Genomic DNA, 15,938 nt, shown 5'->3' on the forward strand with positions numbered 1-15,938 from the left:
ATACTGAGCCGGGCTAATATTGCAAGAACACGGCGGTAGGGTAAAGCTAACCTGTCTCACAGGGGCTCACGTTCCTGAGTCCCAGAGCTTGCCGAATTCCTCCTCGCAATGAGCCGACGTCGAAGGATTAAGAAGCGATGTCGCTATGAGCGCAGTTATCTCGGGGGGGTCACTTTTCTGACACCCCCTCCTTCATACCCCAAAAGCCAAAAGGGTCTGCTTTCGTGGTCCGAAAATCAAGTGAGGTTCGTTCCTTCTACTCCAGAGTCTGAAGAGAACCCACCAAAATTTTCATTGGGGGGGGGAATGAAATCAATTTTTTATTGAAATATCGCCAATACGTTTACACTCGCTGGGTTTACTGTTTCAGTGCCTTTAAGCACATATTGTGGCGCCCTGAGGAACTAATTTAAAATCTTGCGCTGAAAGACCGAATCCCGATGGGACAGTCTCAATGTCTCTTTTCGTGTCATATTATGGCATAAAGAAGAGATTTTGAGCTGTGATTTAACAGTGTTTAAAAAAAAATCAGTTAAATTCTAGATCTGAAGTCTATTGTTTTCCCAAAATATGTGTGTGTGTGTGTGGGGGGGTGTTGATGGATAAGTTTGCACCGAGTTAGATATAAGTGTTCAATGAATAAGTAAACAAAAAAAGGATAGGAAAATACTAGATTTTTTAAGAGTTGTAGAATAAGTTGGCAAGGTCAGCAGAGGACCTTAATGGAAGTTATGTGCTGGCTGAACAAAGATGCTATTGTGGTAGTGTGGATGAGTGGTTGGGGATTCTGCTGACAGCAGACTATTATGTAATGTCCTCCTTTATGTGCCATATGTTTTTAAACACCTGGGAAGCATCAAAAGAACCTTTTTGAAATAGGTTTCCACATTTCTGCCACATATCGCAAGATATATTCTGCTCAAAGTAATTAACTAAAGTTTTTTATGTCATTTAATTTCCACCTTCTGGGAGGCATGCCATCGAACATGAACTCCGGTGTGCGTTTTGAAGTGATGTGACGGGAGGTGTCTGCTTATGTTCTCCAGCACGGGGCTTCAGAGGAGCCTGCTACCTGTGGAGGTGTTCTGTACATACAGTTTTTAGTCACTTAAATCCGAACGTGACGTTTAGTCACGTAAACCTTTTTGTGGGGTCTATATAGCCGAACTCTGAACACAACTGCTGTTATGACTATTTGTATCATTGCGTCATTAGCTTTATGCATTCTTCAGGTATATATGGCATCACAGTGGTGCAGTGATCAGCCTTGCTGGCTCTCGGTTCTTGGATCCAGGTTTGGAGTCTAACCTGGGAAATCCTGCTGTGTGGAGTTTGCATGTTCTCCCCACATCTGCATTGGTGTCCATGCTGGTTAGGATTCTTGACGTCTCTAATCTGTCTGCATAGGCACTTCATGCAAACCACCATGGACCCAGTGCTTCCTGGTACAGTGTCCCTTGTCAGGGAGTACTGGCTTGAGGTGCGGTATGCTGTAATGTGTTCGTCCAAGTTGAATCCTTATGAGCAGTAAAGCAGATCTATGATGACCAGTTGTTCAAAAATGAACGCGCTAAGAGCGGTACTAACAGAGCATATTAGTGCAGCAAAGCCCCTTTCCCCAGTTCTGTTCTAACACATTCTCAGTTTATCTTTTGATAAATTTAGGATAAAGATTTAGACCCCTTTGCTGCGGAAGGACATTGTTCTAAAATGCTCCTTTTCTCTGAAAATATTTTTATTTGGGTTTCTCCACGTCGCGCGCAACGGGTCAGTAGCTATGATTCCTCTGAGGAAGTTTGCCCTTGGGCCGCCTTTGAATTCGAGCTTAAGGTATTTTCTCATTTCAGTCGGAACCAGTTTCCTGAATTCTTGTTAGTTCTTTGGAAAGTTGACAATCATCCTATCGGGTTGAGTCATAAAATTTCACTTTTTGTTTCTGTCATTATATATAAGCATACATTTGATGTACTTATTATATACTAAGTTTCCAAGAACACAGAATCACACAGCTGGCAACAGAGGGTTTATTGAGTAATGTATCCCTAAAACGCAATCAGCTGCTGAAATTGGTTGTGTTCCAAGACCCAGGTTTTATTGGCTCAGAGAGGTCAAATTCTTTTGTGCAAGTCCAATTGTGCAGTTTTTTATTGCGAGCAAACAATGCCATTGTCCTGTAAAACAAACGGCGTCTTTTATGCATTGTTACATAAAAGCCGTACAGTGTTTTTGTAAGTTGGTTTCTCGCCCGCATGGCTGAAAGCCTGTTGAAAATAGACTGGTTAAAGAGTCTGATGGAGTAGTTCACCGTTAGGAATCTTCAGGATTCATTCAAGTGTTTCAGGATTTGCCAGTAGCCAATGTTCTAATGGGATAAGGACACTGCATCGTTACAGTCCTGAAATGAAATTAGAAGACTTTCCTAGGACTTGCTCCACAGCAAGTCGATTTTTGAGACTGCGATTTTTCGTATGCAGCTGCCAAAACTGAATGTCAGAAAATTCAGTTTGAAAGACTTCGAAAGAAATATTTACGAGACAGTAATAACCTGAAACAATCATAACATTTAAAACCGGGCACGTCATTTTGCACTGTATTTTTGTATTGGTGTTCGTTTATTGGGATGAGATACCTCAGGAAAGGAAAGATTGGCATTTTCTCTCTTTTAATCTTTTTTTAAAAGATCTCAGCTACTCTAGCTAAAGTATGTGCATTGTGGTTTTTTTTTTTAATTTGAAACATTTCTTTTACACCCACCAAACCTTGGTTCCTGCTAATCAATACTGTTTTTGCTGCTACGTCTCCTAGCATTCAAAGAGAGGTACGGACTGTACTCCTTCCTCTGAGATATGAACTGCCAGAGCCACGTGCTGCTTATTTATACGACAAGATCCTACAGAAGAGTTTTTCTCTTGCCCAGTGGAGTGATTTTCACAGTGCAAAATTAAATAAAATGAAATTCCTTGCAATCGTTAGAAGATCATTGGTATCAAACTCTAAAAAGCTTAAGTTATTTTTAGGACACCAAGGGTAAAATACTGTTTTTCACTGGTCTATAAAAATAAATTCCTTTTGAGTGCTTATAATTTAATTGGTATCACTCAGCAGATGCTTTTTCCAAAAGTAGTGTAGGAAATTGCTGTAATAAGTGTCAGGTGGAAAAGCAGCTCCACTTTGGTTTGCTTTTACAGCTATATTTAGAAAGTAACTGACTATCTATCTCTTCATTAATGTATACCAGAAGATTTCAGGTTGCTAATAGGGAGGAGTGGCAAATAAGAACTTTGTCACTTTTAATTATCAAGCTCCCAGGGTTTTTCTTGCTTAATATTCAGTACATGGCGGTTAAGACCTGCTACTGTACATAGAAAGGTCTCTGTAGTTCCCTCTTCTGGGGCATTATGACATTAAATTAAAGTTGAAAAACTTCCCACGACATTCCAGTATGTTTTGAAAAATGGCTCTGGCTGAAATGCCAAGCAGTCGGGAAAATAAAGCATGATCATCTTTAAATAATTAGAGGTACAAAGAGGGGTGCAGCTGAACGCAAAAGCCTGATTTTCACTTGTAAAGATTGTTTTATCCAAGAGATTTTCAGGGTGTTCTCTCAAGGTTTAAATGTAGCATGATGATATAGCTGTCTGTGGCAGCAGCAGGTTTGGCTTAATAAAGCTTATTAAAATATCTGCAATGAAATATTTGCCTAAAGTTTTGCATTTTTGTTTATACCAGGTGATTATCTTGTCTACTATGCTTCTCAATTAAAAGCAAACTATTTTCACTACCTTAAGCAACAAAAGTGGATTTATTTTGTAATTAATACTTTCGTCTGTAGCTTGGCTTTTTAATTGACTCTTCCTTGCTGTTGTTTCAGTGGAATGAATGGAAATATTTCCGTGCTTTGCTCCATGGTTGTCTTTGGCGCCAAAGTCTATAGTAATTTTTTTTTTCTGTCACAAACCTTTGAATTTTAGAGTGAAGAGATTTAGTATTTTCATAGCTTCTACTTAATCCTTCTGCACTGACAAATACAACCTGCCACGTACAGACTAATGAAAGAAGACAAGTTGTCTTTTTTTAATGTGTGCCGCTTCATGTCCTTTATTCCTGAAGCGTACCTCACCCTTGATTAATGCACAGGACACACGACATCTTTTGCAGAAAGAGAAAAACCCTCCCCTTTATTAAAGGTAATACCATGGTAACAACAGCACTGCAGCCCTGCTCCTGAGGAGCAGTAAATACCTGATTAATGTGCCTTCTGCCTGACAGCTGGTTACTTGCACCAATGATGAGGTGAGCTGTGCTGTTGGTCTGTTTCTCCCTTTTAATCAATACAGCTTTGAAAAGACTAATCAAATAAAGCTGAAATAAAGATATCATTTTTTTATATTACATTTACCTGGGCTCTCTGTTCATTTATCTTTGTGACATCGCAGTGTCAGAGAAGAGGGTTCTGGGAATGCATTCCAAAATGAGCGGCGCTTGGTGTGGTGTTCTGTTGGTTTTTCTCCTCTTGTCAGTCGGGCAGTAGCAACAAGTTCTTGATTCCTCTTTATCTTGACCGTGCGTTTTTACTCCTCTGGCCTGGGTGGGTGGCCGCGCGGCTAATACTCTGAAGACCTCTCTGGCAGGGGGCTCACCTGAGCACACGTTCCTTCCTTAAGTCAAAACGAGCAGACCGGCTTTTCTCCATTATAGTCCGTCGTGAGACAAAGATATCCAGGAGAGCAAAAGCCGAAGGTTACGAGAATAAAAGGTTACAAACGAGCAGGTTCTTCGGCCAGTCTGGCTCATTTGGTTCTTGGTAGGGGATTGATCCAAGGATGTTATCTAGCATCTTCTTGCTAGGTCTATCCACCCACATGGCTGGGAAGCTTGTTCTAGAATCCCCCAACCATTTGTATCCTCTTATCCAGAATTATAGCATTTGCCAATATAATATAGCTGTGCTTTTGATATTTGGGCCATATTTTCCTATAGCATCCCAGGGCTCCCATCCCCTGATTCTGGACAGTGATGGGGATTTCTAGTTCTCCTTCCAGTTAACTATTGCAATTAAGCCATTTAAATCTTTATTCGCTCGGTTAGTCAAGACTAACATGATCTTGAGCCTCCGCTTGAAGATGCCTGTAAGACCAGGTGTAGTAAGGTTCTTAAGATTTAGGGTCACAAAGCACTGATGTAATTTAGAATTGACAGAGAATCGTATAACAGAGTAATGTATGCCAGATTCGCAGGAAGGATTGTATGATTAAAGTCTTTTATATTTTAACAGTAATTGCTGAAACTACTGCTTTGTAAAAAATAGTGCCATATAATGTAAAATTGCACTGATGTGAACCTGTGCAGGTTAATCATACTATGTTGCTGATTCGGGGCACTCGGATGCTTTTTAGCCAGGAACAGAGATTATATTATGTGGGATCTTGGTTCAGGTATTCAGGGTTAAAATCCTGTTCAAATCCTGACTCCCTCACAATCGGCAGCAACAGAAGGATCAAGACCCTCAACTGGAAATTATGTTGAGGCTCTTTCAAGACGGCACACAGGACACGCGTCTTTATAGGGAGGATTGTGGGAGCTCAGAAGTCATGTTCTGCAAGCTGCCTCCCCGTGATCCTTTAAAAAAAGGAACTCGCAATTACTAGGACATTAAGCCACTAGCAGCCACACATGCTAGCTGGGGGGCAAAAGGCATCCTTTTATTTGCAACCTTTATGCTCAAGCTCTCCCCAGAAAGGGCATTCATCAGCAAAACAGGAGGGTGTAGTTTATTGGTAATAAGCTTCTTGAGCATTGTGCTGTTACTTTCATGTCCTTTAACTGTCTTGTGTCTGTCTCTGCCTTTCTCTATCCATCAGACGACCTCAGCCTGTTTTTCCAAAAAGATATTTGCACTAAAAAAAGAGGTTTTTTTATGGTTAAACTTAAATATACATAGGGTGACGGACGACTCAAAGATCTCATCAGCCGCTGACAGATCATGGTCTTCCTTCGCATTAGTAAAAAAAAAAAAGATTTTAGTTCCTGTGTGTGGTGTTCCCAGATAAACAATGGCAGATTGCAATGAGACAAAGGAGTCTTTTAAGGTTTTATTAAGTGTCACTTCACCAGGACTTTGAAGTGGAAAGGAGAAGAAAGAAAAATATATTCCATGAGCCTATCTGCCACAGCAGGGCTGATGCATGAGGAAAGATAACTGTATTGGCGGATCACCCTCAACCTGTGAGCCCCCATCATTCCTTAAATAATACACCTGAGCTGAATTTTGATTAAACATTTCTCATTTCCTTTGAATGCGATTGAAGTGCATTGAACAGCATGAAAGAGTATTTTCTATGAATTTTAAATGGCCTTTGGTAATCCATGAGAGAAGAGCCTCACCAGAGCTGGCAACAGAAGTGTATTTACAGCACTGCCTTTATCCTAGCCGGCAACATTGACAGACCACAATTCATTTGACTGTTTCTTTTATGATTTATTTCTTCGCCAGCTTTCCTTTTGTGTCAGGATGGCACCTTGAGCAGATTGAGTTATTACCCGTAATTTTCAAACTCATTTCTGGGAACGGAATCGGCAGTATCATTTTGTATAGATAAGAAAGAGCAAGGTTGCTAAAGGCGGAGGCACACGTGTTGGAAATAAAATAAGGGGTGGACATTTTTCAACAGGAAACGGATTAAATGACTGTTTTTTTTGTAATTGAGTAATTAACAAAGACGTTTGTCTTTTCTGTTTACAAGAAAAAAATAGCAATTTTGAAATTTGCATAGTTGATGAGCAGTGTCCTGTGTTGCTAATACTTTTCTGCTTTTGAACCTTTCATGCTTTCTCCAGGAGCAAGAGAAAAAGCAATCTAGTGTACTGAAAGGTCATAGCCGCAAGTGCATAGCTGCCGTGCTCCTGCAGGCTCTCTTGGCAGTTCTTTTGTTATAACCTTTCAGTGGCCAGCCTGATCGATTTTTATAACTGCAGGTGGTTACACAGTTTTTAGGGTCATGTTTTCATTCACCTTAAGAGGTTAAAATTAGATCATGGCAATTTAAAAACCCTGAGATCAGGGAAAAACATGATCTCCTTTATGCGTGTTACGCTCACATTACTTATAATCACAGTGTTTCCACTCATTGTTACTACATTGGCTTTAAAAATGACATTCTATTTTTTGTGTTAAAGTATTTTAATTGAACTTTTTAATACAAATTCTCTGTAGAAGTTCGATTACTGTCGGTTAGCACTGTGCTTTGTAAAATCGCAAAGTTAGAAAGTTCTTTTAAGAATTGTTTTGGCCAGATGAGTAACTTTGTAATGCAGGATATTATTTTCTCTCATTACTTGAAATAGACCTCATATTAGCAGGAAGCACTTTTCAGTTTTTTAGTGTATCAACACCTGTCCTCTCACAGGCTCACCCATTGTGGAGCTTGTTTGCTTTTTAATCTGGGATATCTGTGGATTACAGACACCTGTTTTTAGAATACCAACTGGAAGTATAGTAATTAGAAGTAATTTTTCTCAAAGTTTTGAGATCAAATTGATTCCTGACTTGGTTTTGCAGAGTGTTTTTGTTACTTAGCAGACATTCCTATAGTGTCTTGTTCCCTTTCGCTGGTTCTATTGTTGCATTTAGACAGCTAATAAGGACCAACAGATATGAATTGTAGCCGTGGAACTAAATTCACCCATCCATCCATTTTCTAACCTCTATATCCAGTACAGGGTCACGGGGGGAGGCAGAGCCTATCCCATCATGCAACGGGCACAAGACAGGATACACCCTGCTTGGGACGCCAGGCCATCGCAGGGCACACACAGACGCAGATACGCACACTCTCACACCAGGGCCAATTTTTGCAGAAGCCAATACGTAGCTGTACCAGTATGTCTTTGGACTGTGGGAGGAAACCCACGTGCTCAGGGGAAGAACATGCAAACCTCACGCAGACAGCACCCTAGGAATTGAACCCAGGACCCTAGTGCTGCAAGGCAGGAATGCTAACCACCACACTGCCCACTCAATTCATCTTTCTACTTAATTTTTTTTTTGTGCCTTATTGTTTTCATCATGCTACCAGCAGTTGTCAGATTCAAAATTCAGAACCTCCCCTTAAAAAGTCAAACCTGACCTTAGAATGTGCACTGCTCCAACTGATCAGAGCGCTGGTCCAATATTTGTTTTGGTAGAAGTGAAAATATCGTCTCCACACATTTAAAGAGGGCACGAGCTATATGCTTTGCTCTCTTCCTTTCTCTAAAAATGAGGGGTTTGATCCACAGCTGCACATTTCCATCTGGGAATGTGCAGCTGCTGAGTTAGCATTTCAGAAATTCATACCGCACTTGGGATGCAACCCACTGGGTGAAATTGGAGAGATTTTAAAAGGTCAATGCTTTCGTTTCCAAGGGAAAAAAAATGCTATTCATTACCATAGAAATGCCTTTTTCTGTAGACACGTTTTATAACAAGAATTACATTTGAAAATATCAAATCCACACAGTCAGTGATTATACAATAGAAAATTTCAGATCACTGAGGCTTGAACTTTGACGCTTTGTATCAGAGACTGATGGGGTATAATGTCTGGTAAAATCCTGACTGTGGCAAACATCGTACCATTGTTATCCGGACACTGCTGCACTATTTCTGTGTTGTAAAGATTGGAACCTAGGGGCTATAGCATTTGTAATGGATAGGACACCCACTGTTACAGATGGATGTTAGATGAGTTAATATAGGGATGGTAAACGAGAATCCCATATATGTGCTAAGGTTTCATTTGGCTCTGGAGGTGTACTTCTTCAGAGGTGCTGGTTTTAAACTTTAAACTTTTATTGCTGTCACTTTTTTAGAGAGTTAGAACAGCAATTTTTTTTTAACACACTCTCCTCTGACGTGCCCACCTGCAGGGGTGTCCTTCATTGGACACATTGCAGCCTGCACAGTGCCTGATGGGACAGGTGGCACCGCCTGGAGGGCTGGTTACTATACGTTCATCGTTGCCATCAATGCAAATTGCAGGGGGTCACTGACCCGGGTCGGAGAGTGGGCCCAGAGGGACCTAATCCGAGCCCTACTCCTGTGCGCTGAAACTTGGAGAATCTTGGGCTCGAACCCAGGTCATCTGCATCGCAGAGCTCGGCCTGCACTCATGAGGCCTCTCATGAGCCTCTTTTTTTAACTGGAAACCAATTTGGCAGACAAACCACTGCACATTAGACATATCCTGATGTGTGTGCTGAGGTGCCTTTTTTAATTTCAGAGGCTTCCTTTAAGGACAAATGCATCACTTATCAGCTTTGTTTATTTTTTGCAGAAACCCCGACAGAAGGAATGGCACCCTCCTGATGGATTCATCCTGGGCCTGTGGACATTAATTCTCCTTGTTTTCTTCAAAACCTATGGGATCAAACACCTGAAGCACATATTTTAAGACTGCTCTTGAGCGTCAAAATCTCTGGCACTGATTTGTGATTTTGGAAGTAGACTTCGTCGATGTCACTGCGGGTGAAAAATTAAACTTTTTCCTCCTTCCTGAGACGGATCCCTGAAAATCAGGATCAGTGGAATTCGCCAAAGGGATCAAATTGTTTAGCTAAAACAGCTCCAGTTGTAACACATGAGCTACTACTGATAAGAATGAAACAGAAGGTTGTATGAACTCGGGTAACTCACTTTGACAACTGCATGACAGTGGGCAACACCATGGCGCAGTGGTCAGCATTGCAGCCCTGAGGCCCTGGGTTCGATTCCTGGAGTGCTGTCTGCATGGAGCTTGTATGTTCTCCCTGTGTTTGTGTGGGATTCCTCCGGGTGCTCCAGTTTCCTCCCATAGGATTGGTAGGTTAATCTGCCTCTGGGAAAGCTGGCCCTGCTGTGAGTGTGTGCGTGTTTGTGTCTGTGTGCCCTGTGATGGACTGGCATCCTGTCCAGGATGTATCCTGCCTTGCACCTCTTGTTTGCTAGGATAGGCTCCGGTTCTCCCATGACCCTGAATTGGATAAAGCTGTTAGAAAATATATGGATGGGGGAGTATATTAAAACATTGCCTAAAGTGCTTTTTGTTGTCATGCCTACAGCCTAAGTTATTTGCTGCTTATTATAGTACTTTGCAAACAAAAGACCATTGTGTTTTTAGCAATGTTACACAGCGTTGCATATTGGTGCCAATGCATCCAGACATTTTAAGATCCCTGAATTTTTTCTGATGCAACTCCAAATCTTTAACTACATGAAGAAACAGAAAAGTCTCATTATTTTAACTAATGTGCTGTAAACATGTTAGTAAAAAACTGTATATTTTGTACAAGGCACTAGACACTGCATGGGTTATAAATGCTTCACATAGTCTTGAGGAATTCAGATGTTTTGTACCAAAAACACTTGGCTAAGCCATGCTAATATCTACTAAATGTAGTACAAGGTTATATAGATATAGGCTTGATTACAGTAAAGGCCTGTCTTTCACATTTTTCAATACTAGCATGCTTACTTACGTGAAAAGCAGTAGCACATTTCTGTTCTGTCAAGACGGCACAACGCACTTGAGGTAATGTTACTGTTTGAGTTTTCCTGCCATTCAAAGAAATACGATATCTTTTGCTTTTTATTCTCACATCTATTTTAAATGAAGGCGATTCCCCTTCAGTGTACATCTTTTTCTGTGGTAAAGCTGTGTTTGGCTTCTGTTGTACAGATTAAGGCAAATAAATTATATCGCCTTCCTCTGGAGATGAGGAACATATGGCATAATTAGACATCTATTTATCTATTGGTAGATGGATGCATTCTAATGATTTGAACACATTTAATACTGTATTTGCAAATCCTCGAAGATTTGGTTGCCTGTCAGTTGGCTTCTTTGCCTAGTCCCTCGTTGGCAGGGTTTTTGATGAGGATGACATTTTCACACAGCTACATCGTGTAGTTAGTGAAAGATGAATAATGGATCGGATGAGAACACGAGATGGGTTTTCCTCGCCATTTCTTAGGCTACTTAGACTGTCTCAGTCGCGGACTGTGAGCTGTTGAATAAAAAAAAAACAGCTTCCAACTAACAGGAGCTGATGTCTTGTCAGCCTCCTAAAATGATTTTCTTTATACATCACTAATAAATCTGTACACACTGTCCGGTTTTACTGGTTTGCATTGTACTTAAATTCTTGGGTGGAAAATCCAGCTGTGTGTCCCAGTGAAATATGTTGTGTTCATGAAGGAATGAATTAAATTTAAAAAGCGGGGGGGGTTGAACGCTACTCCTTTTGCTTCTGAAAGTCTGTGAGCCACTTGGGGTCCTTTACTTTACATCTTTAAGTACAGTTTAACTTTCATCCTACTTATATGCTTTTACTTCTTGTCTGGCGAATCCATCTCTGGCATTTGCTTGATTAATCTGCCACTTACTCCATTTGGGGAAAAAAACGTTATATGTTACACCGATTTGCACGACTGTGTAGTATGATTTGTACCATGTATCACAGTGGGCAAGTAGCTATTGAAAGCTTGCTGTAAGACACTGATGCTGCCTGTTTGATATGGTATATGAGTCAGTGACATACAAAGGCTTGGATATGGCTCAGGTAACAAGTGGAATAAATCTGATGATGGGTTCCCTAGAATATAGTGTTGGTGTGTTTATTTTTCAACTTAAAATACAAAGAGCTTTAAATTCAAAATATAAAAGACACGTGTTTCTGTGAAGAGGACTTCCTAATGGGATTTAATATTGGCCTAGGTGACGCACACAGCCTTCTAGTTTTAAACCTTGCGTGGTTATAGATTTCCAGAGACCAGGAGGGCTGGGAGTCCTTCTCTGATTAAAGTTGCCACTGATTTTAGTCTGGGCTTGAACATTAAGTGTACTCACTAGAACAAAGAGTGCAAACTTTTGTTAAAGATCTCTCGTCCAGAGGGGGCCCTGCACAGACAAAGGCTAATAGAGGAATTCAATAAAATCTAATCTCTGGGGCTATTTTTAGCATCACACATGAGAAGTTCTCCCCGGGCTTGTCTTGTGCCATTATTTCAGATTGCAAGCCCTGTTAACCGCAGAGCTGCAAGAAGCAGAGAAAATGCCCCCAAGGCAGAGGCATGGGAAGGAGATTCCTTTTTTAATGGCAAAAGATATTGAACTTGTGCTGTCTGTGTGGGCTTCGGTAATGCGTAATGAGAACTGCACTGGCTCGGCCTTAAAGAGACAAAGCAATGCTTGTGGAGCTAGAGCTGTTGTGTTGCAGGATGGGTGAATATACGAACACACCAGTGTTTATTTTTTAAGGCTTAACAAAAGACCCATTGACACAAGGGCTAGTGTACCTGGTGGCTCCATACGTCGTTTCAAGCATGAGGCATTGTTCGTTACCATGTTGCTTTAAGTCATTGGCAAGTGAGAAAATTTGTTCTCCACGATTGTTTTCAAAGCTGCAAGAAGTTCTCTGCAGCGCACTTTCCAGAAGTACTTTCACAACTGTGAGGAACGCATCATCGTTACTGTCCTGTGATAAACCTGGATGCTTCCTGGTCTCCTTTCATACAAAAGCACAAGACTTTCTAGGTCTTGAACGGCAGCCTTTCAGAACGGAGTACGTCGAGATCCGTCAGGCAGCTCTTCAGAACACGAGGAAGGTTATAAATGAGAAGATGCAGCGGCCCATCCAGCCCATTTGGCAGGTACAGTAGCTGTTAATTGTTCCAAGGAGCTTATCCAGCCATTTCCTGAAAGTCCATAGGCATATTCCATGATTTTGCCTTCAACATGGCTGAGTAGCTTGTTCCACACTTCCATAACCATCAGCTCCCAAGTCATGGTTCACGTGCAAAGATTAGATGATGGTTACATTTTTTAATGACGAACCATAGCTCACGAGTCATGGTTGTTATTTAAAGGTGCAGCCGTCTGATAAGCTTGTTTGTAAATATTTGGTTTGCAATTTTTGCGCTAAGTGAAATGGCTTTAATGAGGAGATGAAGTATTGAGCCACATTTAGGATCAGCTAATGGTTACTGGCTGTTCATGAGCCGCGATGCACGATTTCCATGTTGCTGGTGTAAGGAGTGGTAGCTTGGCTTGCACTGCCCTATCTCACACTGAAGCCAGAGCCCAAAACATCCCCGGCTCCACTGGTAAGGATATTTCTTCAGAGTGTTAGTTGGAGGCTTTGGTTCAGACACCGCAGGCTGGTATCTGGGGTTGTGTCTGAAACCGAAGGTGACCAGAATTCTGCGAGCAGCTACCTCAGCCAGTTGTACACAGGGCTGGGTGGGGCGGACGTGAAGAGAAGTATCGGGAGTTTAAAATTTGCCAGTAAACCCTGTAACTTTGTGAGTGCCTTTGAGCTTTCAGGCTTGCCCGTGAGAGCAGTATCAATCTTACATTTGTCGCTAACTCTCCTGCATGCCCTGTGGAACTTGCAGCCTGAAAAAGTGGCAGATGTTTTGTTCTAAGCCATCAAATGACTTTGGGAATACAAGCAAGCATTATCTTACAAACTAGTATGCCAATTGTACAGCTGTTGACAGCCCAGCTAATTTTTCTCTTTTATTTCAATACTGATCACAAAAACACTGGAATGCTTTCCTCTTTAAAGTGGGTTATTGTCTTTGATCCAACACCATCCATGAACACGACAGTGCTGCAGGTACAGTATGCCCATTTCATTTCAATGAGGCAAAGTCAGCTGGCCTACAACTAACCAAAAGGGATGAAGTAAAAGATGGCAGCTGTCAGGTATCAAAGCAGAAACAGAAAACGTACTTGCTTTCGTACTTCTTTCCTGTTTTGTTTCCTAAACAGTTCCTAAAAACAATTCCTTAAAAAGCTCAGCATTTTAAGTCGGAAAGATTAGAGATAGGTTGATGCAACCCAAGTAGCCCATCACCTGGTTCTGTACAGATGTTCACAGACTTGAAAAAAGAAACGGTTAGATTCCTTCTCCTGTTGCATTTTTGATCTCCGTAACGATAATGGATGAACACAGGGTGCAGTCTCATCTTTAGTACCGAGGGACTATGGGCAGTAAATGGATAGAAAGGTCATTTTTTTCATGAAAGTAGATGCAATTGATTTGCAGGTTTCACATGACATTTCTTGTTCCCCCATTAATTCTCTTTGGTCCTCAAAGTTCTGAAGATACACAGTTACCGTGAATACCAAAATACCTGTTCCTTTTATGTAGTGTATACTTTTTTATAGTATACGTCCTCTCACTCAGCTCTGTACTTCATGTTCAAGTCTGGTCATACTGGCTATACCAGGAGGCCTATGCTTGTAACTTGCAGTTAAGAAGTAGTTCCTTTAAGTACCGCATATTGGTACAGTGGTTGTAGAAACTGATACTTTTCAGTATATCATGCTCCATCTGCCTGAACAACTGGCTCAAGTGTGAACCCAGACCAATTTTACACAACAAGACTCTTTGGCCACAGAGTGCTGCACACTCATTGGGACAATTTAGAAATGCACATAAACCGATGGAGCACCTTGAGAAATCTGGCTGTTTGCATGGGTTAAATACACTCAACGTGTACTTACCAATCAAACTGTATGAGGCATTAGCTCCCACTGCAACACCACTTTGTCCTTAACATTTAGATCAAAATATGTGGCTATTTTTCAGGCCTCAAATTAACTATTGGGCTGGTATTGGCATATTTGCCCAACTCGCCTCTTATATACTGTACACGCTCCCCATAGTTTTTGCCCGTAATAGACTCCTGCTGGCATCCCAAAAAAGCAACAGCATATTTTTTTATTCTGTTTGAATTTTCCCATAATAAGAATAGAGAAGATGTTTAATTACATCTCTGCCTCCCCTGGCACCCCAAGTGTGAAGTGCTAGGAATTCCAAGCAGAACTCTGGACGTACTTGATAAAAAGAAGCAGCCCAGAACAGCTGCCCCCAAATCAAAATAATCAACACTCTTCCCCCACAGTGGACTGCAGGATAGGTAGGTGAGGACTCTGTTCATAGAGGAATTGTCTTTGTTACAATATATTCAATACAGGGAGCATACGGCTCAGATCACACCACTTTGATTTTCAGTACGTTGGGGAGAAGTACTGAAATTGTTGTTTTTTTTTTTCCATGGCAAGGAGGGTTTAAGTGGATAATCTTAATTAGTTCTGAATTTGAGAACACCTTAGGCATTAAGATAACCAGTTATCTCTCGGTCTCCACTACTGGGAGTTCGTACAGGAAACACAATAACGGTTATTATTGCCTGATTGAGAAAGCTCTTTTTGTCCTGAAGGATTCCATTACACTTTACATAATGGAAGACACTCACTTAACTCCCCACCTGGGTGAGAAACAGCCATTCTGTACCAATGGCTCATTGCACAGTAGGTAAGGCGCAGAAGTGAGAAATTACTTCATCAATTAAAGTGAAGGAGCCATGAAGCTGGGCTAGACCAAGCTAGCCTGATCTGGAATCAAGCCAGAGTGCTGATGTAGGCATCCACGGGCTAAAGACCAGTCGGCTTCGAGTTCTGATGGCAACAGTGAGTCGTGGCCTTAGTCTAACATTTCTTCTGAAGGACAGCTTCTCCCACAAGTGTCCTGCACCTGTACTGAGGCATTGGTTTTAAACCCGTGTTCTGGAGGGAAGAAAGACACCTACTAGTCCAAGTGTCAATTCTAACAGTTACCTGATTTTCCTTAGAGAAAAATCCAATCCCAGTTCCATAGACCAGGCACCAGACTTTCAGGATTCCAGCTGTTACAGCAGCAGGAATAAGGATGTCAAGGCATGAAAGTCAGACACCGACACCGTCTCGGAATGTTGTTTTTGTAACAGTGTGAGAGTGTGGAGAAATACAGGTGCTGTTGTAGCTGTGCACATTGTACCTTTACTCTTGCTAAGTCATTTATATTTCCAGTCCCAAGGTAACATGTCTGTACCCCTTGAAAGTCATAATAAACACTCCAACATTTACAATAAG

General features: G+C 41.3%; 1 protein-coding gene across 1 annotated transcript in view; it reads left to right on the plus strand.

Moving 5' to 3' along the window:
- pigk (phosphatidylinositol glycan anchor biosynthesis, class K) overlaps positions 1 to 11,616 on the plus strand; it is a 34,757-nt gene extending 23,141 nt beyond the window's left edge. The window contains exon 11 of the mRNA XM_015355132.2: positions 9,315 to 11,616. Within this exon, the coding sequence (XP_015210618.2) occupies positions 9,315 to 9,431 (117 nt within the window). The 3' untranslated portion in view covers positions 9,432 to 11,616. The remainder of the gene's footprint in view (positions 1 to 9,314) is intronic.
- The last annotated feature ends 4,322 nt before the right edge of the window (positions 11,617 to 15,938 follow it).

The sequence above is a fragment of the Lepisosteus oculatus genome, chromosome 9, assembly GCF_040954835.1.
Source record: "Lepisosteus oculatus isolate fLepOcu1 chromosome 9, fLepOcu1.hap2, whole genome shotgun sequence".
In the NCBI taxonomy this organism is placed as follows: Eukaryota; Metazoa; Chordata; class Actinopteri; order Semionotiformes; family Lepisosteidae; genus Lepisosteus; species Lepisosteus oculatus.